This window comes from Cloeon dipterum, chromosome 4 (genome assembly GCF_949628265.1).
Source record: "Cloeon dipterum chromosome 4, ieCloDipt1.1, whole genome shotgun sequence".
Classification (NCBI taxonomy): Eukaryota; Metazoa; Arthropoda; class Insecta; order Ephemeroptera; family Baetidae; genus Cloeon; species Cloeon dipterum.
In genome coordinates, this window is record NC_088789.1 from 29,561,471 (window position 1) to 29,578,772 (window position 17,302).

General features: G+C 39.2%; 4 protein-coding genes across 5 annotated transcripts; 2 read left to right on the forward strand and 2 right to left on the reverse strand.

The window, feature by feature from the left end:
• On the forward strand, positions 1–1,836 carry LOC135943731 (putative ankyrin repeat protein RF_0381). The gene has a single exon (XM_065490392.1). It carries the CDS (start codon positions 1–3, stop codon positions 1,834–1,836), a length of 1,836 nt encoding a protein of 611 aa, XP_065346464.1.
• A 1,446-nt stretch (positions 1,837–3,282) lies between these two features.
• On the forward strand, positions 3,283–7,949 carry LOC135942785 (retinitis pigmentosa 1-like 1 protein). Of its 2 annotated transcripts, none has more exons than XM_065489094.1 (9): positions 3,283–3,527; positions 3,580–3,832; positions 4,098–4,202; positions 4,258–4,317; positions 4,711–5,244; positions 5,463–5,642; positions 5,704–5,975; positions 7,009–7,338; positions 7,644–7,949. In XM_065489094.1, exons 2-9 carry the CDS (start codon positions 3,601–3,603, stop codon positions 7,746–7,748), a joined length of 1,818 nt encoding a protein of 605 aa, XP_065345166.1. In that variant the 5' UTR covers positions 3,283–3,527; positions 3,580–3,600; the 3' UTR covers positions 7,749–7,949. The 2 variants fall into 2 exon arrangements, with proteins under 2 accessions (XP_065345166.1, XP_065345167.1); XM_065489095.1 differs by having other exon boundaries at positions 5,466–5,642.
• Positions 7,950–9,774: 1,825 nt separating this feature from the next.
• Positions 9,775–14,025, reverse strand: LOC135943732 (retinitis pigmentosa 1-like 1 protein). Its single transcript, XM_065490394.1, has 6 exons — positions 14,013–14,025; positions 13,104–13,613; positions 12,176–12,352; positions 11,839–12,110; positions 10,399–10,728; positions 9,775–10,094 (listed from the first exon to the last, which is right to left on the reverse strand). Exons 1-6 carry the CDS (start codon positions 14,023–14,025, stop codon positions 9,990–9,992), a joined length of 1,407 nt encoding a protein of 468 aa, XP_065346466.1. The 3' UTR covers positions 9,775–9,989.
• Positions 14,026–16,446: 2,421 nt separating this feature from the next.
• On the reverse strand, positions 16,447–17,034 carry LOC135943733 (putative ankyrin repeat protein RF_0381). Its single transcript, XM_065490395.1, has one exon. It carries the CDS (start codon positions 17,032–17,034, stop codon positions 16,447–16,449), a length of 588 nt encoding a protein of 195 aa, XP_065346467.1.
• Between the last annotated feature and the right edge of the window lie 268 nt (positions 17,035–17,302).

The window sequence follows — 17,302 nt, forward strand, 5'->3', positions numbered from 1 at the left end:
ATGAACTCGTTCATGAGCGTGCCGGACACAAGCCGCTTCATCGAAAAGACAACTGAAGACCTGACCCTTCTGATGCTCGCAGCCAGGGATGAGAACCTGGAAAGCTGCCTCGCAATCCTGAAAAGTGGAGAAAGTGCTGAGGCACGGACAAAATTCGGCTTGACGCCTCTTCACTTCGCGGCCTTGAACAAGGAGAACGGAGTCGAAATCGTCTGGCACTTCGCAAACCAAGAGAAACTAGACGTGAAGGAAAAGGACGAGGACGGAGAGGAAGCCATTTTCTACGCAGTAAGGAAGGGAAACTTCAGGGTGGCGCAGGTGCTGCTCGAACTGCGAGAAGAGGAAAACAAAAATCTCTTGCATTTTTTTATAACTCAAAATAGATCTGACGTCGCTCAGATAATTCACGAGTGGAACCCGAATTTAATTAAGGAGGTTGATTCAGTTAAGAGAAACGCCCTCCACCTGGCAGCCCAGTTCGCCGACCTGAGTGCCTGCAAGTGGATCATCGCCGAGGGCATTGACGTAGCGTCAACGAGCATTTTTGGGACTGCCTTGCACCGCGCTCCGTTAAATAAAAACCACGGAATAGAATTAGTTCGGTTTTTCGTGTCAAAGAAGCTCAAGTTGAATGAAAAATCAGAGTTCGGATCTGTGCCTTTGGATTCTGCTCTTGCAGCGGAAAATATTGACATTGCTCGCGAGTTGCTGAGACTCGGCGCTTCTCTGCACATAAAGGGCCACAATTTTTTGCTGAATTGCGTATTAGTTAACAAGCTGAATTGCGTGAAATTCCTTCACGAATTAGATGAAACACTGATTAGAGGCAAAGACGCGAAAGGGCGAGACGCACTTCACATAGCGGCGGAGGATGCTGATCTAGAGATGTGCCAATGGCTCGTGGAAAACGGCGTCCCAGTGGATTCTTTGAATGGAGAACGTGAAACCTCAGTTTTGCATCACGTCGGCCTCAATGCGAAGCACGGAACTCAACTAGTTCAATATTTTTTCTATTTGGGGCTTGACATCAACAAGCACGACAAATATTACTGCTTTCCTTTGAATTACGCTTTGAGAAACCAATATTTTGACGTGGCACAGGAAATGCTGAAATATGGCGCCGATTTCTACGCGCGAAACTACAACATGAACATTTTCCACGCCTGCATACTGGAGAACAATTTAGAAGGCGTTAAATTCGTGTTCTCGAAGGACCCAGAAATAATTTTTTCACTCGCGGATGAAGACTTGAATGCCCTTCACTTCGCAGCGAATCACGCCGATTTGAAAATGTGCGAGTGGCTGTGCGAAAAGAACGTCGACGCGCTGGCCCTGAATCATGATGAGCGGGGAAACACGGTTCTTCACTTCGCCGCAAAGAACAAAATGTTTGGAAAATCGCTCGTCCCTTTTTTCGTTTCCAAGGGGGTGAATGTGAATTTGAAAAACAATAACTCACACTCGGCCTTTTGCGTTGCCCTCCACACGGAAAACATCGCCGCTGCTGAGGAATTGCTGAAGGCCGGCGCAGACATGGATATCAATCTGGAGAGCGGCGACACTAACGCCCTGCACTTCTGCACTCGTAATAATAAACTGCTGAGTGCCAAATTCGTGGTTGGATTAAATAAACAGCTGATCAAGGAGGACTTTCAAGGCATCACTATCCTTCACGTGGCGGCGCAAACGGCGGATTTGCAGTTTTGCAAATTTCTGGTCGAAAATGGGGCCGATGTTCATGCCAAAGACTTTCTTGGTCGTTCGGTTTTGGTTTATGTTCCGCGAAAACAAAAGGAAAAGAGAAACTACTTCCTCTCCCTGGGAGTCAGATGTTAATTAAGAAGCCTTCGTAAGCTTTTTATTTATTTTCTCATTAGGTTTGACATTAAAGCGCATTAGTTTTCAATAATATTTTCTTTTATTCTCTCTTCAATAATATTAATGCATTCAAAAATTGTTTATTCACTCGATGAACGGATCAAAAGGGGACAACGTTTCTTGCAATATAGAAGAAATGCAAAATCAATTGAAAAAATCAATCTATTGCGGTAGAGAGTTCGAAACCGTGCCGCCTCTGGCAGTCTTGCGGCGCGGCTTGCATGATTATAACATTAACTATTTCACCACATGAAGTAACTCGACATCGACGCGATGTGTCTAGCCTGCCAGCTATTATACATCTTTTATATTGATCTATTTTTTCCACAATTGTATTGAAATGAACTGTTAAAAATATAATACAGTCAGAAAGAAGCTGCGCTGCGTCTCAATATAGCGATAATGATAATTTAATAATTATTTATATACACTAAACACAAACAGCTTTTTCTTTTGCAGGACGTCATCAGATTATACCATTGCTCCAATTTATTAAATAGAAATTCGAGCGGCTTTTCATATCGATTGATTGATGTTGTGACCAAAACAAACGCCAAGCTAATGGCAATCTTCTTTTTCACGCTCGTCAGCAGCTGAATTAGCTGCCGTATTATTATATACTCACCAAATTAGGAGCTCCATCAAAATATTAAGCGGGTGCGTTGCGCTGACCCTTTTGGATTTATTTTAATTTAACACTCCTGAGCACGGCATCTTTATCCTCACCAAAAAACCGTCGAAAAATTTGGAATTAAATGATCAGACTGATCCATATCTATTCATTAAAAATATATGAATGAAAAATTTAATTAATGCTAGCTGCTTATTTTATAAACAATATATCCAATCGGCGTATGGATAACTTTTTTGTTCAGGTCTTTAGATAAAATGTACTCATGTCAGGGTTGAATAAAAATCGCCCTTGTGGCGTTTTAAAGGTTTCACCCCCACTTTTTTACTCCCCAAATTCTTATGATGTGACGAAAATTGTCAAGAAGAATCACAGATCACAGCTAAATTTTTATGTGAAATAATTTCTACGCGTTTAGTCTCTATTTGGAAATTATCGTAATTATTGTTTCAGTAATTATCCGGTTGGATGGCATAGGGAGTGAGCGTTGCGTGAATTGAATAAACGCTCTGAGAGCAGTCCGCTTACTCCGCTTGCCGCTCCTCGGCCACCGCGTAAATCATCATCGCAGAGCGAATTACACTCAAGAATCTTAAAAATCGGTGGATTCCCTCCACGCGCATGCGCGCATGCGCACCGGGGAGCTGCCAATCTCTTTGTAACGATACTGTGTCGTCACTCTCACTTTCTCCTGGTGCTCACTGTCACTGCTCAGTTCTAGAATTAGATAATTTGCTCAAATGTAATGTAGGCAATCGGTCGGCCATCTTGGTTTGTTTGTTGTTCATCACGCAGATCACGATTTATCCGGATTTATCGGACTTATCGCTGATTCACAACCGCACGACCGTTGACTTTCACATAATTCGCTGCTCTCAATCGGATTCAAAGTGCATAGCAGACTAATTATCTGTTTTTGAAGCGATTTTTGAGTGCTTTGAAGCACCGTCCTGCTGGCTAATCGATGCAATAAATCGGCACTTCTCATAAATCTCACCAGACGAGTCACACACAGCAGGTATGGCTTTTGAATCAATGCAAAATATAAATTTCACTCCAGAATGTTGCAGGATTTTCTCATCAAGTGGACAATGAATTCCTCGCATGCGGATGCGAAGCAGGCGCTGCTGCTGGTAGCTGCCAATGACAATCTAAAGAAGCAGATTCAAGAGCTGGAAACGCAGCTAAAAGAGGCCCGGGCGTTCGTGGAGCAGACCAACGAATTGATTTCTGTCTATGAATTGATCCACAAGCAGGACAAAGCGATCATGGACCAGCAAAATGTCCTAATTGCGGCTCGGGATGAGAAGATTGCTGCTCTTGGTATGTATCTGCCATGTCTTATTTTCTAGTTATGGGAGTGAATGGGTAAAGTTAGTAAAAGAACCTCAAAAGCATTAAGTTTTAATCTTTTTTTATTTATATTATATACAATACCTCTGAACCACCTTAAAAAGTAGATGGGTAAATTTTTAGAAACCATAGAAGGTAAAAAACTTAAATTACGGGGCTTTTTTCTCCAAAGATTTCATTTTGTATGTAACCTGTAATTTTTGAGATAATATTTATGAGAAGATTGTCTCAACAGGGCGTCAAGAAGTGAAGAAGCCTAATTGTAAGCCAACCAGGAAAGGATCAGAGAAGCGAATGCTCCAAACTTTGGTGAGACTTGCCGAAAAGTTGAAGGCAAATGGTGAGAATCACTGTTTTTCCCTTGCATTTTCATAAATTGTGCGTTTTTTGCGCAGATCTTCTGACCATTTATTACACTAAGAAGCTGGAGGAGTGGACTGAGTTGTTGAATGATGGTAAGATGTCGCACACTTTTTTATATGTTTGTCACTTTGGTTAGGATCACGCTAGCCTGATTTAAATCTCGAGCTTTTTGTAGTTATTTCAAATTAAATTAATTATAGACTTGAGGAATGAGAAAAAATTAAAATTAATATATTTATAGTGTCTGTGACTTTGTCTTTGATAGTTAATGAATCAAATAATATTTTTCATTAATATATGTCGCACGAACAATACTTCCGCCATTTTGAATCAAATTATTCCTTTTAAATGTGAAAATTGGTGATATTTCCTTATAACTATGTTAAAAATTTATTCTTGTCCCCTTTTTCTGCAAGCCTTGTGTTTTTGTGCTAGTTTTTCTGAGCTGGAATGAAATTAATTCATATTATCTGCCACTTCTTCAGAAAATAACGACACCTATGATGTGGACGGCTTGGAGGAAAGTTCAAAAGAGAAACCAAAGGCTCCTGCTGAAAATCTGGCCACTGCTGTTGTGCTGTCGGAGGAAGCTGCTCCCCCCTCTGACGCTCCACCTAGTCCTGAGAGCGAGAAAACTGCTGAAGAGAAAGAGAAAGAGCCTGAAGCCACTGAGGAAGCTGCTTCCACAGCCGAGAAAAACATCTACGTGTTTGAGCCTCTGAATTCGGAGTTGAAGGCTGCTGCTGAGGAAAATCTGATCCCAAAGGACGTGGATGGTGAAGCTACGGTCATGAATGACACGCCCGTCCCTTTTGCCGACCCTCAGTATGCAGAAGCTGGAACTCCTCCAGCTGGAGGAGATCAGGATAAAGCTGTCGACATTTTTGATGAAGACCTTGTCCTGCCCTACGACACGCCTGAAACCTTGTCGGCTACTGACAATGAGGAAATGGACATGCTGGCGGTTGAAATGGAGGAGGCTCAATCGAAGCCTGTCGAAGCTGGCGATTCTACCACAGGTAAAAACCAATTTTATGGTTTAATTCTAAAAGCAATTTAATGTTTAAACTTGTTGACACACATTTATCTAGTTTGCTCCTAGTTCTATATGTGCCAAAATTAATTTATAAATAAATATAATAAAAATGCACATCACAAATAATTGAGGTTGTTCAAAGTGTGTATTTTTACAAAGAACTATATAAAGTTTGAATTTAAATTTCTTATAATATGTTAGCAGGTTGCGCTCATCAAGATGCTGCGGTGCAGGAAGAGGCTGAAGAACCCAATCCCAGCACCACTAGAAAAGCTAATGGCGAGTTTGAAGATGGCGAGGATGATTGGATGGAACTCTCGGACGACGACTCAGTTTGCGATGTGAGCATGGCGATTGACGAAGAGGCTGCTGACACTGAAGGTATATTAGCGTCTGTAAAATGACTGAGCTTGCCCTGCTCTAAACAATAAACACACCACAGGTGAAGAACAGGCATCGAGTGTCCATCAAGAGGCCCCAGAGAAAGAGACAGCAGATTCTCAGCAAGTCATCCCCATGGTTGAAAACAAAAGCCAATCGGCTCCACCTGCCGACGCCGACAAAGTGGCTCTCGACTTGCTGCAGGCCGAGAATGCTGGGGTGCCTGCCAAAATCGTGGAGGGTCAAGTTTCCCACGTGGTCAGCTCTGATTTAGAGTTGGCCAGTCTTTGGGACACTCACGAGGAGATTGAGACGCAGTCGCTGGCACTCGAGGTTAGCTCTGGTTTCTTTTTATTTGATGATCTCTTTTTCTAAAGATTGAACTATGGAGTGTTCTTAAATTGCATTGTTCTCTGTGTCTTTTTGTTGGGAATTAAGAATCAATTTATAGTTTTAAGTGAAAAATATCTATAATCAGTCTAATTTTAGTATATTTGAAAACCTGATTAGAAGACCTGATTTCAAGTAGACAAGATGACAACTGTTTGTTTAGTTATGTTATTTACAGTATTTTTTATTCAACGTGCATTCAGGAATTAGTACAGGTTTAATTTACTTGTAATTGATCACAAACCATCTTGCTTACTTGCATGGAAAATATTTTATCATCATTCAAGACAATTTGAAGTGCTCTTAAGATTCAGGGTGTTATTTATATCAACTCTATGGAATGTAAAAATGGTGCGGAAATTTGGTTACAAAATGAACTTGTGTTTTTCTCATCGTGTATTCTGGAATTTTCTAGTTTCTCAAACCTTATTAACGCGTACAGGATAGGATGTGAAAAAAACCATGGTCGGAAAAACTTATGTCTCTATGTTTCTTACGTAAAATAAAAATCTCAAGGCAAGATTTAACTCGGCATTATCTGAATATATTATTTGTAATTTTCTAGCTTTTTTGTTTGTAAAGATACTGTTTACAGAGCTGACAAATGATTGATTAAAATTCGCAGACAAGAAAAATCTAATTATGATCATGAAATACTTTTCTCTAGACAACATTTATTGATTGATGGCTCATTTTTAACTCGGAGAATTTTGCCTAAGAACTGATGAAAGATCTTGTTTTAAAATACATTTTGGCAAACGATTTTTTAACTGTACTTGCCTTGAGTTGTAAAAGTAAAAAAATTAAACATATTTCCAGACGAGACTTGTTTAATTTACACCTTGAAAAATCTTATTCACTAATTTGAGAGGGATAACTTATAATTACTTTTTATTCTATTTACCTGATGTTGTTTTTTTTCCAAATAAATTTGCTAAGCATATTTTAGTTTTACAAAACAAAGATGTGTTCACAGGTGCCTGCTGAAAGGGCAGCCGATGCTCCTTCCACTTTACAGAGCAGCAATGCAGAGGGAGCTGCTGATGTCCAAAATACTGAAGAAGATGAAGAACCAGAAATGGTGCAGCCAAGGAAAGTGTTGAAGCGCAAATCAGGCGCGCTCCAACAGAAGGGCTGTCCTAAAAAGGCAAAGAAGAGCTGCAAGTACTCTCCTGGCAAGACGGACACACCTCAGCCGAGGATGAAGATTGATGACGAAGCTCCTGACGCCATGGGAAGGCCCAGGGCGAAGAAAACGGTGGGAAGGAACAAGAGGCTGCTTGACTACCCTCAGTTTGAAGTGCAGGTAGGCTCAAGGCTCAAAGTTGAGCCTTCATTAGGCATTTGACCCATTTGTACGGTTATTTGCTTCATTTCATTGAGGACAGATAAGCCGTAACTGGTATCAAGCCCAAAAATGTTAAAAATTTAGGATTTTGTGATGTCAGATTATATCACACTTGTCTTGGGGAGGGTTGTCGAAATCTTTATGTACTAAAAATCATTATATTGATCTACAATTTTTTATATTCATGGTTAATAAGACACCTCAAAGCTTTCATTTATTGCACTTTTTTTACAAATCTATTTGTGACTTCTCTTGTTGTATAGCGGAGGAAGAAGAACAAGCAGCGCAGCCAAAGGGAAGGAATCAACAGAAGAGTGAAAAAGCTGGTTTGTTGTCAGCTCTGCGGTTTCACCATCACTAACCTATAGATGAGCAACCATAAAATATGTTCCTCTCTCATTTAACCTTTGATACCTATTACTTTACACAAAGATAATGCTTCCTTTTGAAAGGAAACAGAACTTGCACTGCGTCGTCTGCACGATTGTCAAGATTTGTTGTTGTGAATTTGCTAGATCATTTAAAATAAACTCTGCTCTTCTGTTTTTACCCTTAAAATTGTTTTTTTCTGTAAGATTTTGTGCATTCTGCCTATCCAAAGAGTCAATTGACATTTCAAAAACTTATAAACTTAAACATTTTTCGAAATTGGGTAGTCGTTGACACTGCAAGGGATTTATCAAATATCAGTGGGGAGGAAGGCTTCTTGTAATTCGTTGAGCCGAAACAGATTTCCAATTGGAATACGATTATCTTCATGCTGGCACGCACGCTACGCAGGCAGGCGTGATCGCAGAGGAGCAATCGCATCAATTCGACTGTATTACTTTATTGGAGAGATCAAAACTAAAACATATTGAATCGAAAGAAGAGTTTCCTTCATAAGGCCTTAGTAAGTTTCTTTTGAAATGAAAAATTCAGTGGCTTCAGTGAAAAAAGCACCTTCAATCCTGCACGAAAATAAAACTGGTTCTCTACAAATTGTAGCCGTGTAGAGATCCAGTTGGTGTGCAGCTTGAAGGTCGTCAGCGGCTCTGGCAGCTCCCTTGAGCGCGCCGGCTGGCCACCGCCACCACCGCAGGGTCCAGAGAGAGCAGGCTCATCATCCACACCCGTTAATTACTTGTGCATTGTGTGTGTCTCACTTGTCAGTTGTCTCCTTGTGCACGTGTTTGAATAAAAAAGAGATGTGTAGGGCGGACAATAATTCGAAACACTACTGGCTTTTAAGTAGAAAACTGCGATCAATTCTGCAAGAATGTCCGAGATAGCAATTGGCTGTGAGGATGGTAATTGGAATTTGAACGGGACAACAAAGCATAAGAGAAAATCCAATTTTAATTTAAAATGCAGAATGCCAGGAAAAATAAGACAAGGGGGAAAAGGCTTAATGTCCCGTCTGAAGTGAAAAACAACGAGTTACATAATATTGTTTTATTATTTCTCACATTAAAGGGAGAAGGTCCAAAATAAAACAAAGTTTTATTTATGTATTTTGTAAGTAATTAGTATTAGAACAAATTAAAAATACACAAGTATGAAACTTTATTATATTATTTAAGTACATAAATAAATCAACTGTGCGTCGTTCATGTCATTGTTTGATAGTAGGGGATGAATTTATGGTTAAATATTCTCAAGTTGGGGCGCCAGCTAGAGCCACACGTGTGCCTTTAACTCAGGGTCCACCGCCTTAACGTCTCGCCCATTTCCAGCAGCAACTATCAGTCAAATTTTTTCAAACGAAAACTCATAAGACTTTTAATTTTTGCTCAAATTAATTCATTCCGTGATTTGAATTTATGTGAACTTAATTTATTTTTATTCACATTAGTTAAGATATTTAAATTCCTTGAACAACAAGGTGTCCACGCCAAGAATATCCTACGAATTTGAGATCTTAATTTGATATGCCTAAGTTAATCAGCAGAGGATAATAATTAACCGTCTGAAATTCTAACATTTTGAGCACATTATGAATGATTTTGTAGCGTGTGCTAGTGCGAGTAATTAAAAAATTGCTATTTTCCGCTGCTAATCTTAAACGAAAGAGCAACCAATAATTAGTAGATACACCACAGCAGATCCCAGCATCGACTATTTATTACAGACGAAACGATGCGTTTGCTCCTCTGCGATCACGCCTGTGCCAGCCTCAATAATCACAGTCTGATTTAATATTACACATATGCTTAAAGACGAAATCTGTTTTGGCTCGATGAAATACATGAAAAGCCAATGATATTTGAGAAATCCGTTTCCTTGTCGCACTGTTCAGATTGAAAAATAATTGAAGATCCGATTTTTGAAATGCGATTTAATTCCTTTGGATCGGCAGAATGCATCAAATTTTACGTAGGAAATTTATTAATGTACAAACACAGTCCATTAGAGTAGAGCAGTTTATTTTTAATGGTCCAGCACAATTAACAAATCTTGCATTTTAAAATGCAGCACGAGATTCATGCAAACGACGCAGTACAAGGTAACACGTTAAACTTCAAGAAAATTTAGGTTTCCTTTCAAAGGAATTAAGCGTGGTCTTTTTGTAAAAAAATAGGTATCAAAGGTTAAATGAGAGAGGAACATATTATTCTATGGTTGCTCATCTATAGGTTAATGACGGTGAAACCGCAGAGCTGACGACCAACCAGCATTTTCATTCTCCTGTTGATTCTCTCCCTTTGGCTGCGCTGCTTGTTCTTCTTCCTCCGCTATACAACAAGAGAAGTCACAAATTGATTTGTAAAAAGTGCAATAAATGAAAGCTTTGAGGTGCCTTGTTAACCTTGAATATAAAAAAATTGTAGATCAATATAATGATTTTTAGTACATAAAGATTTTGACAACCCTCCCCAAGACAAGTGTGATTTAATCAGGCATCACATAATCCTAAATTTTTAACATTTTTGGGCTTGATACCAGTTACGGCTTATCTGTCCTCAATGAAATGAAGCAAATAACCGTACAAATGGGTCCAATGCCTAATGAAGGCTCAACTTTGAGCCTTGAGCCTACCTGCACTTCAAACTCAGGGTAGTCAAGCAGCCTCTTGTTCCTTCCCACCGTTTTCTTCGGCCTGGGCCTTCCCATGGCGTCAGGAGCTTCGTCATCAATCTTCATCATCGGCTGAGGTGTGTCCGTCTTGCCAGGAGAGAACTTGCAGCTCTTCTTTGCCTTTTTAGGACAGCCCTTCTGTTGGAGCGCGCCTAATTTGCGCTTCAACACTTTCTTTGGCTGCACCATTTCTGGTTCTTCATCTTCTTCAGTATTTTGGACTTCAGCAGCTTCCTCTGCATTGCTGCTCTGTAAGGTGGAAGGAGCATCGGCTGCCCTTTCAGCAGGCACCTGTGAACACATTTTTGTTTTGGAAAACTTAAATATTCATATCAAATTTATTTGGAAAAACACCATTAAGTAAATTAAATAAAAAGTTATATAAATTATCTCTCTCATATAAGTGAATAAGATTTTTCATAGTGTAAATGGAACAAGTCTCTTCTGGGTGTTTAATTTTTTGGACTTGTACAACTGAAGGCAATAGTGTACAGTTAAAATCGTTTGCCATAATGTATTTTAAAACAAGATCATTCGTCATTTCTTTGGCAAAATTCTCAGAGTCACAAATGAGCTGTCAATTAATAAATGTTGTCAAAAGAAATAAGTATTTCATGATCACAAAAGGATCACGTCTCAGGATTTTAATCAATAATCTATCAGCTCTGTTGATAGTATCTTAGTAGAATGAATTGGGGACTTAACTTCAAGAAACTTACACATTTATTCAGATTATGCGGAGTTAAATCTACTTTACACCATTAAAGTCATTTATTATTTGCCTTGAGATTTTTATTTTACAGAAAAAAACAATGAAACACAATAATAAATAGACCCAAATTCAAGTTTTTCCGACCCTGATTATTTATTTTCACGTCGTATCCTTCACGCGTCAATAAGGTGAGAAAATAGAAAATCCCAGAATACATGACGAGAAAAACAGAAGTCACATTTTGTAACCAAGTTTCCGCATTATTTACATTCCAAGGAATTTATATAAATAACACCCAAATTCTTAAGAACAATAATTAACTTTGTCTTGAATGATAAAATATGTTCCATACAAGTAAACAAGATGGTCTGTGTTTAATGGCAAATAAATTAAAACTGTACTAATTCCTCGATGCGTGTTGAAAACAAAATATTGATGACATAAAGGTTGTCAATTACATACTAAAACAACTGTTGTCATCTATCTACTTGACATCAGGTTTACTTAGAGCCGCATTGATTTTCAAATACTAAATGTGTAGCGAGTGATTTAAGATATTTTTCACTTAAAACTATAAATTGATTCTTAATTCCCAACAAAAAGACACAAAGAACAATGCAATTAAAGAACACTCCAGAGTTCAATCTTTAGAAAAAGAGATCATCAAATAAAAAGAAACCAGAGCTAACCTCAAGTGCCAGCGAATGCGTCTCAATCTCCTCGTGAGTGTCCCAAAGACTGGCCAACTCAAAATCAGAGCTGACCACGTGGGAAACTTGATCCTCCACGACTTTGGCAGGCACCCCAGCATTCTCGGCCTGCAGCAAGTCGAGAGCCACTTTGTCGGCGTCGGCAGGTGGAGCCGATTGGCTTTTGTTTTCAGCCATGGGGATGACTTGCTGAGAGTCTGCTGTCTCTTTCTCAGGGGCCTCTTGATGGACACTCAATTCCTGTTCTTCACCTGTGGATTGTTTATTGTTTAGAGCAGGGCAATCTCAGTCATTTTACAAAAAAATGCTATTTTACCTTCAGCGTCAGCAGCCTCTTCGTCAATCGCCATGCTCACATCGCAAACTGAGTCGTCGTCCGAGAATTCCATCCAATCATCCTCGCCATCTTCAAACTTATCATTAGCTTTCCCAGTGGTGCTGGGATTGGGTTCATCAGCCTCTTCCCTCATCACAGCATCTTGATGAGCGCAACCTGCTAACAAAATGAGAAATTTAAATTCAAACCTTTGTTCTTTGTAACATCATACACTCGGAACAACTCAAATCTTTTGAGATATGTATTTTTTACATATGCATTAATAAATTAATTTTTGCCAGAGCGGACTTGAGAATAACAAAAAATATGAAATGAAATTTGATGAATTTGAATGTGTGTCAATATCAAACCATAGTTTGACCATTCATTTAGCATTCTCCATTCACCCGTCCAAGCTCTATAATGATCTGATTGCAAAATTCATTAAATTTCGCATATCATACAAAAAAAGTCAATACAAATCTGAAGAATTTTCGGCTGAGGCTTCAAACAATACGATGTAATCAGGCAGCTATTTAATAAATTTAGAGCTGAATAAAAAATCAATGATTGCTCAAAATATTCAACAAATCCCAAGAAACCTTAAGCAATCTAAAGAACGTCTGGTGAAAAATAATAAAATTGATTTATAATATATCCTCCATTATCAAGATATTTAATAGGGTGAGCATTGTCTCATCAGAATTAAAGTCGGGCGTACGCTACTGAGCAAGAGAAGTTTGTCTCTCCACGGGTTTGGAATCAGGTTTACTGTCCAATATTAATGATTTTTAATTCAACGTATATTATGCTGTAAAGTGTCAATTAGGACACTTAAATTCACTTGGCAATCACATATGGCTCTCAATTATCGATCATTCCACGAGAAAGCGATGAAAATAAATTGGAAGGGATCGTAAAAAGTGACCTTTAAATTGCATTTGAGCCTCCATGATTTCAACTGCCAGCATGTCCATTTCCTCAGTAGCCGACAAGGTTTCAGGCGTGTCGTAGGGCAGGAAGAGGTCTTCATCAAAAATGTCGACAGCTTCATCCTGATCTCCTCCAGCTGGAGTTCCTGCTTCTGCAGACTGAGGGTCGGCCAAAGAGACGGGCGTGTCATTCATGACTGCAGCTTCACCATCCACGTTCTTTGGGATCAGATTTTCCTCAGCAGCAGCTGTCAACTCCATATTCAGAGGCTCAAACACGTAGATGTTTTCCTTGGCTGTGGAAGCAGCCTCCTCAGTGGCTTCAGGCTCTTTCTCTTTCTCTTCAGCAGTTTTCTCGCTTGCAGGACTAGGTGGAGCGTCAGAGGGGACAGCAGCTTCTTCCGACAGCACAACAGCAGTGGCCAGATTTTCAGCAGGAGCCTCACAGTTTGGTTTCTCTTTTGAACTTTCCTCCAAGCCGTCCACATCATAGGTGTCGTTATTTTCTGAAGAAGCGACAGATAATATGAATTAATTTCATTCCAGCTCAGAAGAACTGGCACGAAAACACAAGGCTTGCAGAAAATAAGGACAAGAATAAATTTGAAACATAGTTTTAAGGAAATATCACCAATTTTCACATTTAAAAGGAATAATTTAATTCAAAATGGCGGAAGTATTGTTCGTGCGACTTGTATTAATGAAAAATACTATTATTTGATTCATTATCTATCAAAGACAAAGTCACTGACACTATAAATATATTTTAATTTTAATTTTTTCTCATTCCTCAAGTCCATAATTAATTTAATTTGAAATAACTACAAAAAGCTCGAGATTTAAACCAGGCTAGCGTGATCCTAACCAAAGTGACAAACATATAAAAAAAGTGTGCGACATCTTACCATCATTCAACATTTCAGTCCAATCCTCCAGTTTCTTAGTGTAATAAATAGTCAGAAGATCTGCGCAAAAAATGCACAATTACGAAAAATGCAAGGGAAAAACAGTGATTCTCACCATTTGCCTTCAACTTTTCGGCAAGTCTCACCAAAGTTCGGAGCATTCGCTTCTCTGATCCTTTCCTGGTTGGCTTACAATTAGGCTCCTTCTCTTCTTGACGCCCTGTTGAGACAATCTTCTCATAAATATAATCGCAAAAATTACAGGTTACATACAAAATGAAATCTTTGAAGAAAAATGCCCCGTAATTTATGTTTTTACCTTCTATAGTTTCTAAAAAATTTACTCTTCTTCTTTTTAAGGTGGTTGAGAGGTATTGCATCACCATTACAATTAATACAAGTGAAAAAAGATTAAAACTTAATGCTTTTGAGGTTCTTTTACTAACTTTACCCATTCACTTCCATAACTAGAAAATAAGACATGGCAGATACATACCAAGAGCAGCAATCTTCTCATCCCGAGCCGCAATTAGGACATTTTGCTGGTCGATGATCGCTTTGTCCTGCTTGTGGATCAATTCATAGACAGAAATCAATTTGTTGGTCTGCTCCACGAACGCCCGGGCCTCTTTTAGCTGCGTTTCCAGCTCTTGTATCTGCTTCTTTAGATTGTCATTGGCAGCTGCCAGCAGCAGCGCCTGCTCCGCATCCGCATGCGAGGAATTCATTGCCCACTGATGAGAAAATCCTGCAACATTCTGGAGTTAAATTTATATTTTTCATTGATTCAAAAGCCATACCTGCTAAGTGTGACTCGTCTGGTGAGATTTATGAGAAGTGCCGATTTATTGCATCGATTAGCCCGCAGGACGGTGCTTCAAAGCACTCAAAAATCGCTTCCAAAACAGAAAATTAGTCTGCAATGCACTTTGAATCCGATTGAGAGCAGCGAATTCTGCGAAAGTCAACGGTCGCGCGGTTGTGAATCAGCGATAAGTGCGATAAATCCGGATAAATCGTGTTCTCCGTGATGAACAACAAACAACAAACCAAGATGGCCGACCAATTGTCTACACTCGAGCAAATTAATTCTAGAACTGAGCAGTGACAGTGAGCACCAGGAGAAAGTGAGAGTGACGTCACAGTATCGTTACAAAGAGATTGGCAGCTCCCCGGTGCGCATGCGCGTGGAGGGAATCCACCGATTTTTGAGATTCTTGAGTCTAATTCACTCTGCGATGATGATTTACGCGGTGGCCCAGGAGCGGCAAGCGGACTGCTCACAGAGCGTTTCTTCAATTCACGCAACGCTTGCTCCCAATGCCATCCAACCGGATAATTAATAAAACAATAATAATTACGATAATTTCAAAATAGAGACTAAACGCGTCGACATTATTTCACAAGAAAATTTAGCTGTGATCTGTGATTCTTCTTGACAATTTTCGTCACATCATAAGAATTTAGGGAGTAAAAAAGTGAGGGTGAAACGCTAAAAGGGGCGATTTTTATTCAACCCTGACATGAGTACATTTTATCTAAAAACCTGGACAAAAAAGTTAACCATATATAAAATAAGCAGCTAGCATTAATTAAATTTTTCATTCACATATATTTAATGAATAGATAATATGGATCAGTTTGATAATTTAATTCCAAATTTTTTGGACGGTTTTTTGGTGAGGATAGAAATGCCCTGCTCAGGAGTGTTAAATTAAAATAAATCCAAAAGGGTCAGCGCCACGCACCCGCTTTTATGTTGTTATTATGGAGCTCCTAATTTGGTGAGTATATTTATAATACGGCAGCTAATTCAGCTGCTGACGAGCGTGAACAAAAAGATTGCCATTAACTTGGCGTGTGTTTTGGTCACAACATCGTCGATCGATATGAAAAGCCACTCGAATTTATTTTTAATAATTGGAGCAATGGTATTATCTGATGACATCCTGCAAAAGTGAAAGCTGTCTGTGTTTAGTGTACATAAATAATTAAATTTTATCAATTATCGCTATCTTTAGACGCAGCGCAGCTTCTTACTGACTGTTTTATATTTTAAACAGTTCGTTTCCATATAATTGTGGAAAAAAATTGATCAATAGAAAAGATATAATAGCTGGCAGGCTAGACAAAACGCGTCGACGTCGACTTACTTCATGTGTTATAATTATGCAACCCGCGCTGCAAGACTGCCAGGCGGCACGGTTTCGAACTCTCTACCGCAATAGATTGATTTTGTTCATTGATTTTGCATTTCTGCTATATTGCAAGAAACGTTGCCCCCTTTTGATCCGTTCATCGAGTGAATAAACAATTTTTGAATGCATTCATATTATGAAAGAGAGAATAAAAGAAAATATTATTTAAAACTAATGCTCTTTATTGTCAAACCTAAAGAGAAAAAAAATAAACAGCTTTTACGAAGGCCTCTTAATTAACATCTAACTCCCAGGGAGAGGAAGTAGTTTCTCTTTTCCTTTTGTTTTCGCGGAACATAAACCAAAACCGAACGACCAAGAAAGTCTTTGGCATGAACATCGGCCCCATTTTCGACCAGAAATTTGCAAAACTGCAAATCCGCCGTTTGCGCCGCCATGTGAAGGATAGTGATGCCTTGGAAGTCCTCCTTGATCAGCCGTTTATTTAATCCCACCACGAATTTAGCACTCAGCAGTTTATTATTACGAGTGCAGAAGTGCAGGGCGTTATTGTCGCCGCTCTCCAGATTGATATCCATGTCTGCGCCGGCCTTGAGCAATTCCTCAGCAGCGGCGATGTTTTCCGTGTGGAGGGCAACGCAAAAGGCCGAGTGTGAGTTATTGTTTTTCAAATTCACATTCACCCCCTTGGAAACTAAAAAAGGGACGAGCGTTTTTCCAAACATTTTGTTCTTTGCGGCGAAGTGAAGAACCGTGTTTCCCCGCTCATCATGATTCAGGACCAGCGCGTCGACGTTCTTTTCGCACAGCCACTCGCACATTTTCAAATCGGCGTGATTCGCTGCGAAGTGAAGGGCATTCATCTCTTCATTCGTGAGAGAGTAAAATATGTTTGTCTTTTTTGTAGTGATTAATAAAACATCATTTTTGTACTGATTTTGAATTTTTGTTTGTTTTTCTTTGTCAATTAATACCACCCTCCATTCCTCCAACCTCCATGCACAAGGCATATAATGTGCTCTTTATTGAGCAATAAATTCTTCTTGTAGTATTTCAGTGTCTTTAAAAACGTTGGGATAAGTAATCACAATAAGCGTGGTATGAAGCTTCGGAATTTGAAATGAACTGGAG

What these genes read in the sequence shown, in the direction of transcription:
- LOC135943731 (XM_065490392.1), top strand. Translation starts at nt 1, where the DNA reads ATGAACTCGTTCATGAGCGTGCCGGACACAAGCCGCTTCATCGAAAAG.
- LOC135942785 (XM_065489094.1), top strand. Translation starts at nt 3,601, where the DNA reads ATGAATTCCTCGCATGCGGATGCGAAGCAGGCGCTGCTGCTGGTAGCT. An exon ending in GACTGAGTTGTTGAATGATG is followed by an intron (nt 4,318 to 4,710) that starts GTAAGATGTCGC and finishes CCACTTCTTCAG; the next exon opens with AAAATAACGACACCTATGAT. An exon ending in AGCTGGCGATTCTACCACAG is followed by an intron (nt 5,245 to 5,462) that starts GTAAAAACCAAT and finishes ATAATATGTTAG; the next exon opens with CAGGTTGCGCTCATCAAGAT.
- LOC135943732 (XM_065490394.1), bottom strand. An exon ending in GGCTCAAATGCAATTTAAAG is followed by an intron (nt 12,353 to 13,103) that starts GTCACTTTTTAC and finishes TTTTGTTAGCAG; the next exon opens with GTTGCGCTCATCAAGATGCT. An exon ending in CGCATTCGCTGGCACTTGAG is followed by an intron (nt 10,729 to 11,838) that starts GTTAGCTCTGGT and finishes ATGTGTTCACAG; the next exon opens with GTGCCTGCTGAAAGGGCAGC.
- LOC135943733 (XM_065490395.1), bottom strand. Translation starts at nt 17,034, where the DNA reads ATGAATGCCCTTCACTTCGCAGCGAATCACGCCGATTTGAAAATGTGC.